The 19982-nt window shown below is 53.6% G+C and overlaps 1 protein-coding gene across 2 annotated transcripts in view; it reads left to right on the forward strand.

The window, feature by feature from the left end:
* PARP1 (poly(ADP-ribose) polymerase 1) overlaps positions 1 to 10630 on the forward strand; it is a 45826-nt gene extending 35196 nt beyond the window's left edge. For both annotated transcript variants that reach the window (XM_008268352.4, XM_051821389.2), the window contains exons 15-23: positions 1511 to 1594; positions 4098 to 4220; positions 5367 to 5495; positions 6893 to 6991; positions 7473 to 7625; positions 8498 to 8625; positions 9072 to 9133; positions 9694 to 9808; positions 10088 to 10630. In XM_008268352.4, coding sequence (XP_008266574.1) covers positions 1511 to 1594; positions 4098 to 4220; positions 5367 to 5495; positions 6893 to 6991; positions 7473 to 7625; positions 8498 to 8625; positions 9072 to 9133; positions 9694 to 9808; positions 10088 to 10169 — 975 coding nt within the window. In that variant the 3' untranslated portion in view covers positions 10170 to 10630. The remainder of the gene's footprint in view (positions 1 to 1510; positions 1595 to 4097; positions 4221 to 5366; positions 5496 to 6892; positions 6992 to 7472; positions 7626 to 8497; positions 8626 to 9071; positions 9134 to 9693; positions 9809 to 10087) is intronic.
* Positions 10631 to 19982: the final 9352 nt, after the last annotated feature.

Below are 19982 nucleotides of genomic sequence, written 5' to 3' on the forward strand. Positions count from 1 at the left end.
CAGGCTGTGGCTGTCATTCAGAGCTGTTGCTCCTGGCCCCTAGTTGCTGCCCAATGAGCCACAGGCAGCTTTCACAGCCCACAGTGTAGTCACCAGAACAGTCCCGTTCAGTCTTGTTCAGCTTAGTCCTCGTTGCAGACACTGGAGGAGGCGAAAGGTGTGCAAGATGTAGTCTCAGCCCCCGAAGAACTCAGAAGGTTCTGCGGGGAAAGTCCTCAGGGACAAATGTCTCAGGATAGAATGTGGGCTCAGTCATGCACAGAGGAATTACTCTGGGGGCCGAGCAAGCCACACAGGCAGCCTCAGCTCACAAAGGAGAGCCGGTGCCTTTTGAGCAAGGTGGCGCTGTGGGGAGCAATCCGGACTAGACTAAGTTACTCGAATTAAGACTTATTCTATGCATCTGCTCTCCCACAATATGGCGCTGGGAGAGAAGCAAACAGCTTCCGCACAGCTGCCTCCAGTTCAACCAATTAACTGTAGGACTTGCTCCTGATTGGAGAGCAGCGTGCTCGGCGTGTGGGCAGCCGAGTTGGGATTGGCGGAGGACTATAAAGGAGGAGAGAGACGGCATGCACCGGGAACATCTATGGGGAACATCTAAGGGAACCCGTGCAGCCCCCGAGAAAGCCGGCCGGCGGTGTGCCGCTCCCCTGCGGAAGTGGGGAATGTGGCCAGGGGGAACTGCCCTTCCACGGAGGTGGAAGGGATAGTAGCCAACCCGGGAAGAACCAGCAGCAAACCCGGGGAGGGCCGAGCAGACGAAAGAACAGCGCAGGGTCCTGTGTTGCTCCTCCGCGAAGAGGGGGAGCGACATGGCGCAGTCTTAGAAGTGGAACACAAGGCAGCAGGTGACCGCCCTGTGGCCAGCTGGTGATGAGGCCTTCTGGCTGCACATCTGCTCTTCCCATTAGAGCTCATGGCCTCTCAACATGGTTCTCAAGGTACTGTGGGCAGCAGTGGTATTGTTGAAACAGAAGTTCATTCAACCTTTCAACTCATCAGGAAGGGACAGCATTGATTGGAACTTAAATAAGTTCAAGAGTGTGTTCCCTACTTCCACCATTTAGAAATTCTTGGTTCTTGTTTTCCGGCCGGGAACCTGTTGGGAAGGTGGTACCTCCTTGGCTCTGGGACTCCAGGGAAGGCCACCTGGCCGGGGCCTGAGATGCAGAGCCATAACCAGCGTTCCCTATCTTCTCCTTGGAGTTGGGTGGGAATTGTGCTGTCTCCTGTTCCAGAAGTACAGGACTGCTTGAGCAGAGGGGTGGGGGAGCTGGGGTTGGCTTGTCCCGCCCATAAATGAGGTGAGCAAGATTCTTCTTTCCCAGTGACTCCCAGCCCTGTGTGGGTGGGGATGGACTGCACACTGGAGTTGGGTCATGATTCTCCTTGAGAAGGTCCAGCAGGCTCCTGACTGCTTCCCCTGGGGGCCTAAAGCGAGGGAACTCGGTGCCACTCTCCTGTGTGCTGTGCCTCGCTTTAAAGGGGAACCCCCTTGTCTCCTCAGATTGACCTTCAGAAGATGCCTCTGGGGAAGCTGAGCAAAAGGCAGATCCAGGCCGCGTACTCTATTCTCAACGAGGTCCAGCAGGTGAGCAGGGGCCGCGCGCGGCCTCTCCGGGCCGTGTCCTTATCCCTGGTGTGGGATGGCCTCAGGGTTAACAAAATAAACATACAAACTACAGTCCACGAGGATTCGGATCCTCTCCCACCACAGTGGACGTGACAAGTGCCTACTGTTCATAAAGCTAATGAAATTTTTTTTAAAAGATTTATTTTATTGGGGCTAGTGCTGTGGCGTAGTGGGTAAAGCCACCACTTGCAGTACTGGCATCCCATGTGGGTGTCGTCCGTTCGAGTCCTGGCTGCTCTACTTCCTATCCAGCTCTCTGCTATGGCCTGGGAAAGCAGTGGAAGATGGCCCAAGTCCTTGGGCCCCTGCACCCACGTGGGAGACCCGGAAGAAGCTCTTGGCTTCGGTTCAGCACAGCTCTGGCCGCAATGCGGCCAACTAGGGAGTGAACCAACGGATGGAAGACCTCTCTCTCTCTCTATCTCTGCCTTTCCTCTCTTTGTGGTAACTCTTTCAAAATAAATAAATAAATCTTTAAAAAAAATTTATTTATTTGAAAGAATTACAGAGAGAGGAAGGGAGAGAAAGAGGTCTTCCATCCACTGGTTCAGGTTCACTCTCCAAATGGCTGCAATGACTGAAGCTGAGCCAATCCAAAGCCAGGAGCTTCTTTGTGTCTCCCACATGGGCGCAGGGGCCCAAGCACGTGGGCCATCCCCCACTGTTTTCCCAGGCACGTTAGTAGGGAGCTGGATTGGAAGTGGAGCAGCTAGGACTTGCACCGTTACTCATGGGATGCCTGTACTGCAGACCAGGGCTTTAACCCACTGTACCACAGTGCTGACCCTACTAATGAATGTTTTCAGTTACCAGGTTTGTCATGAGCTCTCTATAAACTTGATAAACAGTGTGATGCTCCTCTTAAAGATAACTGTGATTGGCCGGCGCCGCGGCTCACTAGGCTAATCCTCCGCTTTGCGGCGCCGGCACACCGTGTTCTAGTCCCGGTCGGGGCGCCGGATTCTGTCCCAGTTGCCCCTCTTCCAGGCCAGCTCTCTGCTGTGGCCCAGGAGTGCAGTGGAGGATGGCCCAAGTACTTGGGCCCTGCACCCCATGGGAGACCAGGAGAAGTACCTGGCTCCTGCCATTGGATCAGCGCAGTGCACCGGCCGCGCCAGCCATTGGAGGGTGAACCAACAGCAAAGGAAGACCTTTGTCTCTCTCTCAGTGTCCACTCTACCTGTCAAAAAAAAAAAAAAAAAAGATAACTGTGATTTTGTTTTGTGTGTCTTGAAGAGGGTTTATTTTGCAGTTACTAGAAGTCATCAAAAAGACAATTTCTTTCTTTCTTTCATTCGTATCCATTCAGCATTTTTGTTGTTCATTTATTTTCATCTTGAAAGGCAGAGCAGCACGGAGGTCCTTGTCCAGGTTTCCCACGTAGGTGGCAGGGGTGCATTATCAGAAAGCTGGGTCCGAAGTGGAGTAGCCAGGACTCAAACCAGCACTGCCATAATGGATGTAGGGGTTCCAGGGACAGCTTAACCTGCTGCGCCACAACATCCACCCCCATTCTACACTTACTGAGTGTCCACCAAGGTCCTCCAGCCCCTAGAGCCTTCGAGCTACATCAGGACAGAGTGCAGGCTTGGCTTGTGGAAGAAGAAAAAGAAAGAACTAAAGCGGGCCCAGGAAGTGGACTTTGACTGGTGCTGGAGAAGAAGCCCTAAAATAGCTATTTAATCCAGAGTAGTGACCTCTCTGCTTGTTACCCACTGGTTGACAATATGCAAAGTTCTCAGTCCAAACTCGTTCCTGGTCCAGAATCCCCAAGTGGGAGGGCTGAGTGGCATCCTGGCCCTCACCCAGAGCCAGCTGGGGCACACATAGCAGCTGTGAGACTTGGTGAGGTCCATGCCTTGACAGGACCTAGACCTGAGGGTGCCAGGTCTTTGACTGTCCAGATAGGCAGCAGCATCCCAGTGTTCCAGCTCCTCCGTCTCTTCACACACTTAGTGAGCACCCTCTGTATACAGAGCACTGAGTGGTACCATGGCAGTTTTGGTTGTTGAGCTTCTCTCTCTGGCCACCTGAACCTCCTCAGGTACAATAAAAACAAATTCCCTGCCCCAGAGATGAGATCGGGCAGTGGATAAAGACCTGATGGAATTTTATAGCAATTGGCGGCCCCTCCCCCTCAACATTTTATTGTGAAAAATTTTCATACATGCAAAAAATGTTTTAGCAGTACCTACAAGCCAACTACCTAGAGTTTACAGCTGACTTTTAGCATGGCTGGGGAGGAGGGGCTTTACGTAACAGCACAGTTGTTTGTTCAGAGGGGATTTGAATGAGAAGCTTGTCATATGTTGAGCTTGCCGTTAGCAGGGTAGGGGTTCTGCCCCTGAGCACCCTGGCCTATGCATGCAGCAGGCTGCCTTTGAGAGGAGAAAGTTGGCCAGGTGCTGGGGGCACTGATCTGCCCTCCCAACCTCATGTCCTTCTGTCTCCACACTTCCAGGCGGTGTCCCAGGGCAGCAGTGAATCTCAGATCCTGGACCTCTCAAACCGCTTCTACACCCTGATCCCCCACGACTTCGGGATGAAGAAGCCCCCGCTCCTGAACAACACAGACAGCGTGCAGGTAGCACCATGTTCACAAGGGGGTGGCCGTCTGCTGGCCCGGGTGTCACTCCCCGGCCAGTGCCTCCACGTGAAATGGGGTTTGTGCACACATGGGCGGAGTCGGCTGGGGCAGCACTGATTGTTTCTCCTGCCCTTGCTGTGCCCAGGGAGGCTGGGGGACAGTGCGGTTGGGCAGGGAGTTCCTCACTCTGCACCCCCTTCTTGGGAGCCCACAAAAGGTCTTAGCTGAGTGTGGTATGTACTGCTGGTCCCTGCTGCCACCACTGTGTGAGAAAAGGGACTGTTCTTACGTCTCCCCCTCACCTCCCCAGGCAGTGAGGCCTCGTTAGCATCCCAGAAATTCTTGAGAGTGTCCACTGTGGACAGCAGGTGACAGGCTGTCCCTGACCTGAAGGGGGGTCCCCCCTTCTCTGTGCTGAATGCTATTTGCATGTAGAATTCTTTTTGTGTTTTGTTTTTAATTTTTTGAAAGAAAGACCTCCTGTTCCCTGATTTCCCCTCAGATGCCCACGGCAGCCAGACTGAACCAGGCCAAGTCTCCCATGTAGGCGGCAGGGATCCAAGTACTTAAGGATCTCGGCTGCCTCCCAGGGTCTGCATTAGAAGGAAGCTGGACTCAGAAACAGAGCTGGAACGTAGAGCCTGGCACTCTGGTGGGGGATACAGGTGTCCCAGTGGCAATTAACCACTAAGCTAACTGCCCCCCCCCTTTGCAAATGTGACAAGTGGAAAGTCTAAAATTACATAGATGTCTTGCATTTTATTTCCTTTAGGCAGAGCTGATTTAGATTTATGTTTTTGAAAGCCAGAGAGTTGCACACAGAAAGATCTTTCACCCACTGGTCCAGACCCCAGATGCCTGCAATAGCTGAGCCAGGCATAACCTGGGAGTCAAGAGCTCAATCCAGGTCTCCCATGTAAGCAGGGGCCCAACTACCTTAGCCATCCCCTGCTGCCTCCCAGGGTGCACATTAGCAGGAAGCTGGAGTCAGGAGCGGAGCTGAGACTCAAGCCCTAGCACTCTGATATGGGATGTGGGCCTCCCGAGGGGCATCTAAACCACTGGCCAGATGTCCACCTCTGCTCTTGGTTTCCTGTGCCAAAACTGGGTGAGTCTGTTAACTCAGGGTGTTTTCTTTTGCAGGCCAAGGTGGAAATGCTGGACAACCTCCTGGACATTGAGGTGGCCTACAGTCTGCTCAGGGGTGGATCTGATGATAGCAGCAAGGACCCCATCGATGTCAACTATGAGAAGCTCAAAACTGACATTAAGGTGACAAGACCAGTCCTTCCTCAAGTGCCTTAACCGAGAGCAATGGTCCTTAACCTCAGGCAGTTCCCCTGGATGCTGGCCCTGGGTTGCAGGCAGGCTTCCAAGCCACGGCCTCAGCTTGGTGCAGAGCAGGGGTGGGGAACCTCTTACGAGGCCTGGGCCATATGAGACCCGAACATCGCTTCATCTGGCTCTGCCAAGGCAGCCATAGGCAGGGCTCAGTTCAGTACATCCACAGAAGGCTAATTTTTAAGCTGATTATAAATACCCAAATGGCCTTTGGCAGGGAAAACGGTTCCCCACTCTTGGTGTAGAGATGGATTTTGAGGGGGTTTTCCTGGAAGTTACTTTTCCCCTTGATCTGGAGAGGAGCTCTGTTGGCATGAACTTTCAGAGGTGCGACAGCCCGAGGGCAGCTGTAATAAACAGCAGTGCTTGGGCTCCCTAGGGTGCTGAACTGCGACTAAGAACTTGAAAATACAGGAGAACGCACATGGCCGCCTGCACGACACCCTCTGCCCTCTTCAGCAGAGTTCCCACTTGCTGGCTGCTGGTCTGATGGACATGCTCTGCGCCAGGCTCAGCAGCCATAGCCCTGAGGATAAGAGCAGCTGAGCTCGTCTCCACGCTCAGAAACCCCTGGCAGCTGATTGCATATTTACCACTTTAATCTCAGTCATTGTTGTGAGATTTCATTTGTTTTTTGGTTTTGTTCTTTTAGAAAGAGATAGATACAGAGATTGTCCACCCACTGGTTCACTCCCCAAATGCCCACAACAGCAGGGGCTGGGCCAGGACAGAGCCAGGAGACAGGAACCCTCTCCAGGTCTTCCACATGGGTGGAAAGAACCCGGCTGCTTGCGCCATCACCTGCTGCCTCCCAGGGCATGAACTAGCAGGAAGCGGAAATCAAGAGCAGAGCCAGGACTCGACCCCCAGCCGCACCCCCCGCACGCTGTTGTGGGTTGTGGACTTCCCAATGAGTGATTTGACCACTTGGCCAAACACCGGCCGCATCCATCATGCTGAAACTCAAGATGAGCTGGACTGCCTGTGCCAGGAGCCAGCTCCTCATTCTAGAAATTCCTTATTCGCTCACAGCCCTGGGTTTTTAGCTTCCCTGGTACTCCAAAGCAAGGAATTTTAAGACAAAAGAAAGCCTGAGATCTTCCGGCAACCTGACTAGAAGAGGCAGGTGTGAGAAGAAAGTGGAACCGCCAGCTCAGGGCCTGCCCACTGGATAGACCTAGAACATAGGCTCTTGGTCCTGCCTGAGCTGCCACTGAGGAGGGTAGTGTTGATCTGAACATCCACGAGCCTGTGGACTAGGCTTCCTGCCTCCGTGGAGGCTCTCCTGGGGTCTCTGTGGCTCTAATCCCAAGATGCCTGTGTTGTAGGTGGTTGACAAAGATTCCGAAGAAGCTGAGGTCATCAGGAAATACGTTAAGAACACACATGCAACCACGCACAATGCATATGACTTGGAAGTTGTTGATGTAAGAATCCCATCCTCCCCACCCCATTTTACCTCCTGCCAGCTATTCTTGCCTGTTCCTCCATCCTGGGCCTGGGTAGAAAAGAATTGCCTACTTTGCCAGATAATCAGAGGAAGTGACTCATTTGTTGAGCAGGAAAATTAGTAGTCTTACAGTTTTGGGGTGGCTTTCTAGTCTGTTTGAAAGAACATTTCCTATCTGCAGACCTGGTTTTAAAATCAGAAAATATGATCCCAGAGGGGTACAATTGCTCAGGTGAGCAAGCTTTGGCCCAGCACTGCCTGGTGTCATGGCCAGTTCCTGCTGGGTGGGACCTTGACGGGTTCTCCACTTCATCTCGGCCTAGCGCCTCCCATCCTACAACAAACCTTCAGCTTTCTGGCTGCAGGGACTCGGCTCCGTCCTCCCATATCCCATCCCATCTTGTCATTTATCAGAGTAACACCTGGCTGCTTCTGTTTCCCTTTGATACCTGGACCAGATCTTTAAGATAGAGCGTGACGGAGAAAGCCAACGCTATAAGCCCTTCAAGCAGCTTCATAACCGACGGTTGCTGTGGCATGGGTCCAGGACCACCAACTTTGCTGGGATCCTGTCCCAGGGGCTGCGGATAGCCCCACCTGAAGCGCCTGTGGTACGTGCCTGGGCTGGGCGGTGAAGGGTGAGAGTCCCTGTCTCCATAAAGAACATTACAGATCCCAGGGGTTGGGGCGGGGGGAATCCATGTGGCCCTGTATAAGGGGCCTGTTTGAAGATGTGCATTGGTGGCTCATCTGCCCCTCAGCCAGAGCTCCCAGATGGTGTCTGTACCTTCATCCTCCAGACCCAGCCCTGTGGATGGTGCAGCTGCACATGTGTCAAACAGTTTCTGGGTCAGAAGTGTCCAGGCCATGGCCTGCTGGGAACACTAACTGGGGGTGTTTGTGTGCACGGCACAGACTTGGGCCACAGGCCAGCCTGTGTCCAGACCTGTCTCTACCACTTGCCAGCCAGGCGGCCTCCATGAACTTCAGCCTCCTCATCAGTAACATGGATAATTACTGAGGAAAGCGCCACCCGTGCACAGGGCAGCGTTACGTCACCTGCTAGATTACAGAAGTGACAGGCTGGACAGGACCTAGAGTGCTCCTCCAAGCCTCTCACCTTGAAGAGCTTGTGTGATCCTGGCACCGTCCTAAGCACTCTGAGCCGCATGTTTCACATGAGAAAGGAGTAGAAATGATGGCCAGCCTTCAGAGGGTGCTCCACAGCAGCCCCATGTGATTGTTTTCCTTGGTTGAGAGAAGAGGCACACAGGGTCCAGAGAGGTTTAGTAACCTCTTAGAGTCCCTGGGCATGCGACAGTACCGAGGCCTGAATGGCCCAGCCTGATGCTGAGTGCCGACCTCCAGCAAGTGAGGGGTTGCAGCACTTGGCTGGGCGCCTGCCTCCAGTAGGCACTCCGTAAGTAACTGTTCCTCCCTTCCTGGGAGAAGGTGTTCAGCTGTCCCTTTTCCAACCCTGCAGACGGGCTACATGTTTGGTAAAGGGATCTATTTCGCCGACATGGTCTCCAAGAGTGCCAACTACTGCCACACGTCTCAGGGAGACCCCATCGGTTTGATCCTGTTGGGAGAAGTTGCCCTTGGAAACATGTGAGTAACCTGGCCCTGAGACGCAGAGCTGACCCTCAGCTTCCTGCCAGTCAGGACTCTGCTTGTAAGGAGAGAACCCAGTCAAGTTAAGGGGACGAGGGAGTGCAGGGAAGCCTCAAATCGCAAGGACGGGAGTACGGCCTAGCCTCAGGAGTGGCCCTGGCGGTTCTTCCTGTGCACTGAGAAGCAGAGGTAGAAGTACACCGAAGATGGTCGTGCAGTAGCTCCCCAGCCCTCACCAAGACCAACTGAGATGGGATCGGCCGCCTAAGCCTGGTTCCACATTCTCCACAGAAAAAAATCTGATTAGTCCATCTTGGTCCTAGCAACAAAAAGAACTGCACCTCGGAGCTCCTGGCCGTAAAGGTGGAGTGGGTTCTACAGGTGCTTGTCTGATCTGGCCTTGTTCCTTGGAGGCTGTTCTGAGCCCGTCCTCTCTTGAGCAGGTATGAACTGAAGCAAGCTTCGCATATCAGCAAGTTACCCAAGGGCAAGCACAGTGTGAAAGGTAATGTCTCCGGAGCCAGCCCCACACCCTGCGCAGCACCAGAGGGCGGTGCGGGAGGGAGCTCTTTTCTCGAGGCTGTGTTCTTTGGCTGGCTGTTAAATAGGTGCATGCTTTGAAACCAGCTGGCATTGCAAGTGTCATAGGGGAACCGTGGTGTGGGCCCCGCAGCCGGGTGCACTCATTGGCGGAGTTTCAACCTGCTTCTCTAAGCAGTAGCGTGAGGGCTCTCCTAGGGCTTGGTGGTGTTGGGAATTTCTGGCATTACTGGAGCTGGCAGCACTTGATGATTTAGGGCCTTCGACTGCCTGTGTGAAATGATGGCTTTAGAATTCTATTCAGAAATATGGACCCCATAGCAGGGGCCGCTGCTTGCTAAAAATCTCTTAAGATTGATGCCTGGGAATCTTGATCCATAGCCCGTGGTTTTACGCCTGAGGGATAGGATATAGGATCTGTATGTTTAAAATGAGCACACAGACCCAGCATAAAACAGATCTCACCTCCGTGGAACATTGTCAGCATCTGTTCTCTCGGTTCATCGCACTTGCACCTTTTTGCAGGTTTGGGCAAAACCACTCCTGACCCTTCTGCTAGTATTACTCTGGATGGTGTGGAGGTTCCTCTGGGGACCGGTATCTCGTCTGGTGTTAACGACACCTGTCTGCTGTATAACGAGTATCCTTTCGTGTGTGCTGTGGGTGGCCAGGCGGTGCGCTGGGATTCCCTGTGGCAGACAGCGGGCAGAGACTGCCCTACAGTGTGTCTCATGGTGACCAGGTCCCCTGTTCCCAGAGGATTTGCTGGGAATCCAGAATTACCTGTCTGAGAGCCCCCACCCCACCCAGTGCTGGGAGGTACCCTGAGTGAGCACCGGGCACACTGCCTTTCGTGGGGCAGGGGCCCATTTACTAGCCGTGGTGCAGCCGTTGGCTCCTTGACAGTGCTTCCCTCCAGGTACATTGTCTACGATATTGCTCAGGTAAATCTGAAGTATCTGCTGAAACTGAAGTTTAACTTCAAGACATCGCTGTGGTGAACGGTGAGATGGGGCCCAGTCGCCCCCCGAGGCTCTGCTGCGGCTCCCCCCTCTGCGCTGGAGCCCCGGCAGGAGTCCTGCTCACCTGTTTGGGTGATGGCTGTTTACCTGTGCTAGATCTCCTTAGAATGGATTTTATATGAACGTATTCAGAGGTGGTTCCCAACTTCCGACACCCCTTGTTTTGTGTGATGTTTGGGAGAGTCCTCCCCGCCAGACACAGCCCTGGTAGATGCAGCTGCGGATGGAGGGAGAGCCGGGTGGGGGTTCTGTTTGTTCTGTTGGCCTAGACTAGCCTTTTGGAAAGAACCACGCCTCGTTAGAGCATCCGCCTTACAGGCTTCCCGGGAAGGGGCAGGAGCGTGCTCCACCCTTTTTTCTAAGTGTTCGTCTTTAGTTTTGGTTCGGGCAAAATGTTAAACATTTATTTTGAGCTAAAAATAAAAACTAATTTCATACTACTTAGATTTTCTTTTTTTATCTTGTATTTATGCTCCCCCTTTTAGTTTTGGGGGAGGTGCTGTTGGTTTGGGCTTGGGCAGTGGGTATGGGGAGTCCAAATGGAGGAATGTTAAGTTTCTTACACTTAGAAACAAGAAGAGCTTTCCTTTTCCAGAAATGCTTGAACTTGGAAGCTCTCAGAATATATGTATAGTAAATTAAAAGTTAGATTTTAAATTCTCGATTTTCCTATGAGCAATCTTGTCTTCCAAATTAAAACCATCTCTGATGCCGCTGTAGCTACTTAAGGGCTAATAGTCATTCTCGATTAAAATGTAAATGGCTTCTGTTCCTGCGTGTTGTGTGTGTGGTCTCATTCTCACTATGGATGGGCTTCAGTGTTCACTGTGCAAGGTCCAAAGAGCCTGCAGGGGGATTGCGTCCGCACGCACGTGTCTGCAACTCCAGAATACGCCCCAGCACACAGGGCTCTGCCCGCTGGGAACACCCCCCTGAGTGCAGGTGGACCACGCATAAGAAGGCGCGCTCTGGCTTGCTCTTCAGCTTTTCAGAGAGACAATGCCGCGATGAAGCACGTGCCGTGTTGCTCTATGCTTCACCCAGACCTCATTGCCTCACAGACAACCCTGTGTTGGCCGTGACACCTAGATGTTCACATGTAAATTCTCTGCAAACCGGGGACATGACGTGTGCCACTGCTGACCTTTAGCAGAGGGCAGATGGCAAGTGTGGGCCAGAGAGCAGAGTCCCCAGTTGTGGCTGAGGCTGGGAAAAGCACACGGGCAGGGCTTTAGAGCCAGGAATTGGGTTCTAGAAACCAAGTGAAGAGCTGCTGTCTCCAACGCAAAAGGAAACGCTGTGTGATTTGGCGAGGAGAGCAGAGGACAGACCTTGCCCAGGATGGGAAAGAAAAGAAACGTGGAGTGTCCTTCACGTTGAGCCACTTGCAGTGAGGTCTCCTGGATGCCGTTTGTGAACCCGGGGCTGTGTCCTGTGGGTGGTGGCAGCCATGTTTGTGACTTCATGCAAACCAAAGGTGAGGGGTGTGGTTTCAGGTACAGAACGACAGGTGGTACATCCATTTGATGACTGTGAAGTTCTTAGCTTTTCTCCGTGTCTGTAATCTGATGAGCATCCTTGGCACCTTCGACCTGACAGCCCACATCCCAAATATTGCATACTTAACAGCACGGAGAAAGGCAGTTACCCTCTCATTGCCTGAGTAAACAAGTATTTTTAGGTTGGAGTGATTGCTTAATGGGTTCCCTGTAATCAAAACTGATTTCTCTTCTGAGATTGACGTTTCCGAATCTAAGGGAAACCTACCCTGTTATGCCTGAATAACTGCTTTCTACTTTATATTTCAAAGAAATTCAAGCCCTGTTTCAGAGTAGCTGCTAAAAGCAAGCTGTTAATTTAAAATTTTTGGAAAACCAGCCTTGGACTGAAACTCGGGGTCCTGCTGTGCGCCTCTCCTGCGAGCTGCCGCGCCCTGACAGCAGTACTGTCCCACGTGGCGCTTGGCTCACGCCCCAGAGCACACCGTGGCGCATGTGTGTGTTGGCCAAGGTGGTGAGAGGCACTGGCTGTTCCTGCAGCGTTTCGGCCAGGGGATGCCACGCTGGTGATTTTCTTGCTGCGCTTCAGGTGCTGCCCCCTCCTGGCGGTGGAGAGTGGCCCCCTCAGCTTCCCAGACCCGGCCGGAGAGGAACCGTGGAGTTGTTGGCCTGATGCCGTGCATGGGGCTAAAGCTCCAGCTCCGTGCTTTTAGGAGGGAACTCGCAGCGGCCCGGCAGCTGGCGCAAGCCTAGTGTGCGCTCTGCATGAATACTCACGCTGATGTCCTGGAAGCCCGGTCCTCTGCTGATCAGCGCAGGTACCTGAAGGACGCGAGTGGTGTGTCTTGGACCCTTTCAGCTGGCTTTGTTCTGCTCTGAAGTGCGCCCAAGCGCTTGCAGATGTCCCAGTTCCCAAAGGGCTGTCATCTCCACTCCTTTGAATTCTGTGTCTCAACTCCCAGAAGCTTTGGGAGTTGATTTTTGGAGACAGGCGTTGCCACCGCTTCTCCAGGCAGGGATGTTCACATCTGGTCTCACTGTGGCAACGCAGCCCAGTAAGGTCTCGTGGTGCTTGATGAGTGCTTGTCAGAGCCATTCCTGTGGCTTACATCAGTGACAGTTTGCCCATTGTCTCTCACCTCCCCTGGTTATAAGATACATTTTTGGAGATTGAATTTGAAAAGTAAAGAAAATGGGACCAGCCGGCGCCGTGGCTCAATAGGCTAATCCTCCACCTAGCGGCGCCGGCACACCGGGTTCTAGTCCCGGTTGGGGCGCCGGATTCTGTCCCGGTTGCCCCTCTTCCAGGCCAGCTCTCTGCTATGGCCAGGGAGTGCAGTGGAGGATGGCCCAGGTGCTTGGGCCCTGCACCCCATGGGAGACCAGGAAAAAAGCACCTGGCTCCTGGCTCCTGCCAGGATCAGCGCGGTGCGCCGGCTGCAGCGGCGGCCATTGGAGGGTGAACCAACGGCAAAAGGAAGACCTTTCTCTCTGTCTCTCTCTCTCACTGTCCACTCTGCCTGTCAAAAAAAAAAAAAAAAAAAAAAAGAAAATGGGACCAAACTTTTTAGCATTTAGTAAATTAGCCCTCGTGTAAAAGAGGTTGCCCTGCACTGGCCTAAGAGCAGAGCTGTTCTCAGGGACACTGAGGTGTTTGTCCCGAATGCCAGGTGGGCCCAGTGCTCCTGCACCCCCGTGGGCTCCCACACAGCTGGCTCTAATTGAGGGACTTGAACCTAGCAGTGGTCCCATACCCATGACTTACCTGGTTCTGCCACATAGCTGGTCACCCAGAAGTGGCCTGACTGAAAGGTGGGATGGGTCGTCGTGCTGCCACTTGTGAGACCACACCCTGAAGGCATAGGGTTCCATCTTAACAGGATGCTGTAGATGCTTTGAATCAGAGATCAGTACGTGCTGCTCTTCCCACAGCCGCAGCTCACGAGCCTGGAGCCAAGGATTGGAGTGGGAGTAGCCCACCTCACTGTGACCCCCTCTAATACCCCACACCCAGTTTCTATCTGGGGGTTTTAGTCTCCAAGGGAAAATGGTCCCACTGGAAGATGTCACCTTGCTGTTAGGAGCTCCTTATACTACTGACCCAGTAATGCAAAGAGAGTTACCCTACTGGCCTGAGTGACTGATCCTGGTTCCCCAAGGGAAATACTACCTGGTGGAGGCCAGGAGGACTATGTCTGGAAGCTGGGGGCTCTCAGGAGTGCCTCCGGGTACCACCACATCCAGTAAAGGCCACCAAAAGTACAACCACCAAAAACACTGCAAACCAAAAGAAATAACTCCAAAAGTCACAAATAGATTCATGACCAATTAGAGAAATGAAGACTGAAGCAACTGGTTAGGGAGCTACAGGCAGTGCAGTTCTAAGCCAGGGAGCAACTGTCCCAAGTCTAGGATTTTTTTTTTAAGATTGATTTGTTATTTTTATTTGAAATGCAGATTTACAGAGAGAGTGTCCATCTGGTGTTCCTGCCCCAAATGGCTGCATCAGCTGGGACTGGGCCACATCAAAGCCAGGAGCCCTGATATCTGTGTCTCCCACAAGCACAGCAGAGGCCCAAACACTTGGCCCATCGTATGCTGTTTTCCCAGGCAACGTTAGCAGGGAGCTGGATCGGAAGTAGAGCAGCCAGTGAGTCTAGGATTTCTGATGATGGGTTGGAATGGCTGTTTGCATATTAAACTGAATTCTCAGTTATGGAGCATCTGTGAATGTCCAAATCATGTTTGCGATTTGGGGCTTTTTTTAAGATTGATTTATTTATTTGAAAGTGGGGTTACAGAAAGACCGGTCTTCCATCTGCTGGTTTACTCCCCAAATGGCTGCAAGGGCCAGGGGTAGGCCAGACCAAAGCCAGGAACCAGATCTCCCACGTGGGTGGCAGGGGGCCCGAGTGCCATCTTCTGCTGCTTTCCCAGCCGCATTTGCGGAGGAGAATGGGCTCAGAAGTGGAGCGACTGGGACTCAAGCTCGTGCAATATGAGACAGCAGTGCTGCAGGCGGTGGCTTGACCCTCTGTGCCACAGCACCACCCCTAGGTCACATTTGTACACAAATTGTTCACCCCTTAGATCAGTGGATTCTGAATTCTGAGTGGCACGTCTGTCCAGAGAGGGTAAGCAGGAGTCAGGGTCCCTAGGAGAGAACTGCTAGACTCTTGGGATAATCTGTGCTTGGGCTCTGCCCATCTGGTGCTTATAGCCAAGCTTTTCTCTTTCTTGTTGACTCCCCGAAATCTGAGGTGCCAGTCTCTCAGGTGCTTACTGTGTGTGGCTGCTTACCTGTAGGGAGCTATAGGTAGTAAATCCTGGCCATTATTAATGAAGTCCAGAGAAAGGTTTTGTAAGGAGTCTGAATCCAAACAGGCAGCTCCAGGCAAGAAAGCGGGGTGGGGGGTGGGGGTTTGCCAGAGAGCAGGATGCGGGGACAGCATGTGCATCTTCCCATCTCCTGGCAAGTGGCCTTCCCTGGCCATTGACTTCACCCTCCTGTCTCTCCCCAGCATCCCCCTTGACCACAAAGCCACCAGCCTCGGCCACACGGTCCCCCCAGGCCCAGCCCCACTTCCAAGCAAGATTGCCGGGGCTCAGAATAGCGCAGCTGCTGCCTCAGCAGATGGCCGCGCTAATTTTAGCCATGTGGTGCTCACTCGGGGACCAGGCAGGGCCTTCTGGATTTGAATAAGCCAGTGTGCAATGTTGGTGTGGAGCCAGTAGCAAAGCTCTGAGTTGTTGTGATCTCTGTGTCTGCCCGGCACTTTAGAGGAATTCCAAAAATAAAATTTTAAAGCAGTTTGTTTCTCTGAACCAACAAGAGCCCAGGCTGTGGAGCCAGCAGGCAGTTAAGCCAGCGGGGTGCTGATGGAGGGTGGGGAGAAGCAGATGGTGACACCAGCGCCTGCCGCCGCTCCCTGGTGATGGGCAGGAGGCGGGTCCTGGGTCTCCTGGGCACACTCACTCTCCTCGCTCCCTCGGTCAAAGGGGCAGGCGGCAACATCTCCGCTTCATGGTGCTTCCGCGGAAGCGCTGCTGAGCGCTGGGCTGCATCTTGGTGCCGCAGGTGGGCTGTGAGGGGAGGAAACCCTCACGTGGCAAGGAGGGTCGGCCTCGGCACTGGGGTGCGCAGTCCCTCGAAACAGCCTCAGCCCAAGTAGGTAAATGTGGAAACTGAGGCACAGGCAGATGAGAGGTCCCAACACAGGTTGGAGCCGAGGAGGAGGCAGGTTGAGAACCGGTGTTTTCCAGTGGCACAGGTCTAAGTCCCCGTCCCCGTCCAAGAAGACTGCTTTTCACGCTAGCTCTCCCAGAAAGCGGAGACAGCCCCGTGACCCCTGGGAAGCTCGCATTCCAGCCTGCGCTGACCTCTCCAGATGGGGACTGGTCCCTGAGGGCTGCTGAGGGGCAGAGATGATGTCGGTAGGATGAGGAGCCCCGACTATCTGCGCTGTCTCAGCTGGGTCCATCAACTCTTAGCAGACCCTTGGGTGGCTTTAGGGCGTCCACTCGTGCCAGTCTGGCTGCTCTCACCTATGAGAAAAGGAAGCCCCAGTGACCACCAGCTTACACAGTGAGGCCACATCCAGTCTCCCTGCCAGAAGCAATCAGGACAGGACTGGGTCTTTCAGCTTCTCTGGGTTTCTCTTCAGGGTTGCAAGAGGGCACCTGGACTGCAAGCACCCACATCCAAAGGCAGGAAAGAAGGAGGGGCACCCCTTTCTGCTTTTCACCAGATAGAAAAGCTACAGCTTCCCTCCCACTAGACCTGGGCCAGGGTGGGGACACGTGGTCTTGCGCCAGCTGCAGGGAGGCGGGCGGGTGGGTATCTGGTGCTTCAGCTTGTTCAGGAGTAGGTGGGCCCTGTCAGCAAGGGCAGTTGCTGAGGCATCTCAACCCTGGGAAGTGTAGGCAGAGGCTCAGGCATAGGCACTTTTCTTTTTTCAAGATTTATTTTATTTATTTGAAAGGCAGACTGGCACAGAGAGGAAGAATCAAATCTTCCATCCCCTGGTTTACTCCCCAAATGCTCACAACATCTGGGGCTGGGCCAGGCCAAAGCCAGGAACCTGGAACTCCATCCAGGTCTCCCATGTGGATGGCAGGGGCTCAAGAACTTGGGCTGTCTTCCAACGCCTTCCCAGGTGCATAAGCAGGGAGCTAGGGAAGCAAAGCGGCTGGGACTCGAACCGGTGCTCCAGGATGGGGTGCTGGTGTCGCAAGCTGTACCACAACTCGTGGAGCCCACTGGACTCTCAGAGCTCATGGCCCACAGAACCATAGCTGCAGACAGTCACAGAGGCTCCCCGCTGCTCTGCTGTTCTGTGACTTTGTGGAGACAGACAGACACCACCACAGAAATAGAAACCGTTGCCCAGAATAGTCGAGATGGCGGTGCGTAGTGCTAATCTCACAGGCGTCGATGACTCCGTGGAGGTCACTGTCAGACGCCAAGGACAACCAAACCCCTCTTTCCCTCCTTGGCTTGTCTTCGTGCTGCGCACACAGTGGCCTTGCCCGGAGGACCGTCCTGCCCTGCTGGTCTGGGCGGTTCCTGGATTCCAGTTCTCCTAGAATTTCCTGAGAATCCTGAAGGCCTGTGACTTTCCTTCTGTGAAAGACAGTCCCCCACAGCGACCGGAGAGTCAGACCCAGTTTCCAGTCGGGAACTGGAACGCCCTGTCCAAGATAATCACCAAATCTCTGAAGTTGGCACCTGTATCTCCTTCCTGGACTGGGGTCTGCAGTGAGAAAAAAACCCACTTGCTTGCTTTTCCATTTCTCAGCCTCTCCCCTTCCTGTCCTACTTTGTTTCATCAGTTCTTAGGGGCCCCCTCCGGCCTGGCAGGTGGACACCTATTGTGGTCCCTGTGTAGTTCTGAATAATCAGGCCTTTGCCTCCACTTAGGGCTGCTGGGCTTCCCCTTGGATAGCACCCAAGAGGGCTCCCTGCTGCTCGCTCCTGGCCTCCCACACCTGGCCTGCAGGAGGCACTGACTGCATCAGAGAGGTCGGCCGACCCCAGCGCAGCATCGCTCTCCCTGCAAAGCAGTTAGTCCTGTGTCTCCCAGGTGAGGACCTGACCCTGGTCCAGATCCTGGGGTTCAAAGGCCAGCAAGGGACATGGGAGGCAGGAGCCATGTGCCCTGGCCCTCAGAACCGGAGACCAGTTCTGTGTGTAGTGTCTGCAGAGCCTCGGCCATCGATGGTGCCCACCCACGTCAAGCATCTGGTCCACTCAAACTCAGCTGATCTCATCTGGAAGCACCCTCACAGACACATCACCATGACGCTTCTCCGGGCTTCTAGGCATTGCTTAACCCGGTCAGTTTCTCCATCACAAGCCTCTGCCTCATAGACCTGCTCTGCAGGTAATTTTCATGTTTCTGCTTTTTCCCCGAGTTAATGGAGGGGAAACTGAAACAGTGCCTGGCACGCAGGTTCGGACTTAGACAGTCACAGCAGCTGTCCTGGGTCCCTTCCCCATGGCTCTGGGGAGTCTCCGGACTGTCCACACTGACCCAGCCCCCGACACACACTCAGTTTGTGCTTGTGCCACGGCCCCTCTTGTCAGCTCCCTTGATTATCCTATTTTTCTTTTTTTTTCTTTTTTTTTTTTTTTTTTTTTTTGACAGGCAGAGTGGACAGTGAGAGAGAGAGACAGAGAGAAAGGTCTTCCTTTTGCCGCTGGTTCACCCTCCAATGGCCGCCGCTGCAGCCGGCGCACCGCGCTGATCCTGGCAGGAGCCAGGAGCCAGGTGCTTTTTCCTGGTCTCCCATGGGGTGCAGGGCCCAAGCACCTGGGCCATCCTCCACTGCACTCCCTGGCCATAGCAGAGAGCTGGCCTGGAAGAGGGGCAACCGGGACAGAATCCGGCGCCCCAACCGGGACTAGAACCCGGTGTGCCGGCGCCGCAAGGTGGAGGATTAGCCTATTGAGCCACGGCGCCGGCTCCTATTTTTCTTTTTTTAAGAAATCTATTATTCCTTTATTTATTTATTTGAGAGGTAGAGTTACAGTGAGAAGTGAGACAGAAAGATCTTCCAACCGGTGGTTCACTCCCTAAATAGCCACAGTAGCTGGAGCTGAGCCAATCCAAAGCCAGGAGCCAGGAGCTGCTTCCAGGTCTCCCACGTGGGTGCAGGGGACCAAGCATTTGGGCCATCCACTACTGCTTTCCCAGGCCACAGCAGAGAGCTGGATCAGAAGAGGGGCAGCCAGGACACGAACCTGCACCCATGTGAGATGCTAGTGCCAAAGACAGAGGCCTAGCCTACTACACCACAGCACCAGCCCCATTCCTCAATTATTCTAAACCTTTACCTGTTGCACTTGATCAAACTAATTTATTAAAATAGAAAATTTGAAATCTCTTCACTCAAGTTTACTACTTTTTTAAGAATATTATATAGCATGGTACAGTTCTGTGAGAAGAAAATGAAAATACAAATGTGTAGGAAAGGGGCTGGTGCTGTAGCATAGTGGATAAAGCCGCCGCCTGCAGTGCAGCATCCCCTATGGGCACCGGTTCAAGTCCTGGCTGCTCCACTTCCAATCCAGCTCTCTGCTGTGGCCTGGGAAAGCAGTAGAAGATGGCCCAAGTGCTTGGGCCCTGCACCCAAGAAGACCCGGAAGAAGCTCCTGGCTCCTGGCTTCAGATCAGCCCAGCTCCGGCTGTTGCAGCCATCTGGGTGCAGATGGAAGAAATCACTCACACTCTCTTGCTCTCTCTGCCTTTAAAATAAATAAATCAATCTTTGCAGCAGGGGATGGATCTGGGCCCCTGCCACCACATGGGAGACCCAGATGGAGTTCTTGGCTTCTGGTTTTGGCCTGGTCTCAGCCGGGCTATTGCAAGCACTTGGGGAGGTGAACCAGCAGAAGAGATGGGAGACTGTCTCTCTCTGGAACTCTGCCTTTCAAGTAATAAACCCATCTTCTTAATGTGATTGGGAAGTCTGCTCTCATGCTCTCATTATCCCTGCTGCTGACCACAGGTCTGCCCTGGTCTGGGGTGGCCCTGCATGTCTTCTTGGCTTTCCCCTTGTTAAACTAGTGGTGCCTTCAACCCAGGCCAGGAGGCACTCGGGTCGCCGTGGGTAGCTTCCCGCTGGCACCTCCCGTCCCAGGCCGGCATCTGCTGGCTTCTCAGGCTCTGCAGTAGGCGCCAGGCGGAGGCACAAGCTCGGGCCAGTGCTGGCCATCTGCAGGAAGCTGCTGGCCCCGACCCCAGGACACCCGCCTGAAAGACCATGGCCGACCTCTGCGGAAACTTGGCTC

This window comes from Oryctolagus cuniculus, chromosome 13 (genome assembly GCF_964237555.1).
Source record: "Oryctolagus cuniculus chromosome 13, mOryCun1.1, whole genome shotgun sequence".
In the NCBI taxonomy this organism is placed as follows: domain Eukaryota; kingdom Metazoa; phylum Chordata; class Mammalia; order Lagomorpha; family Leporidae; genus Oryctolagus; species Oryctolagus cuniculus.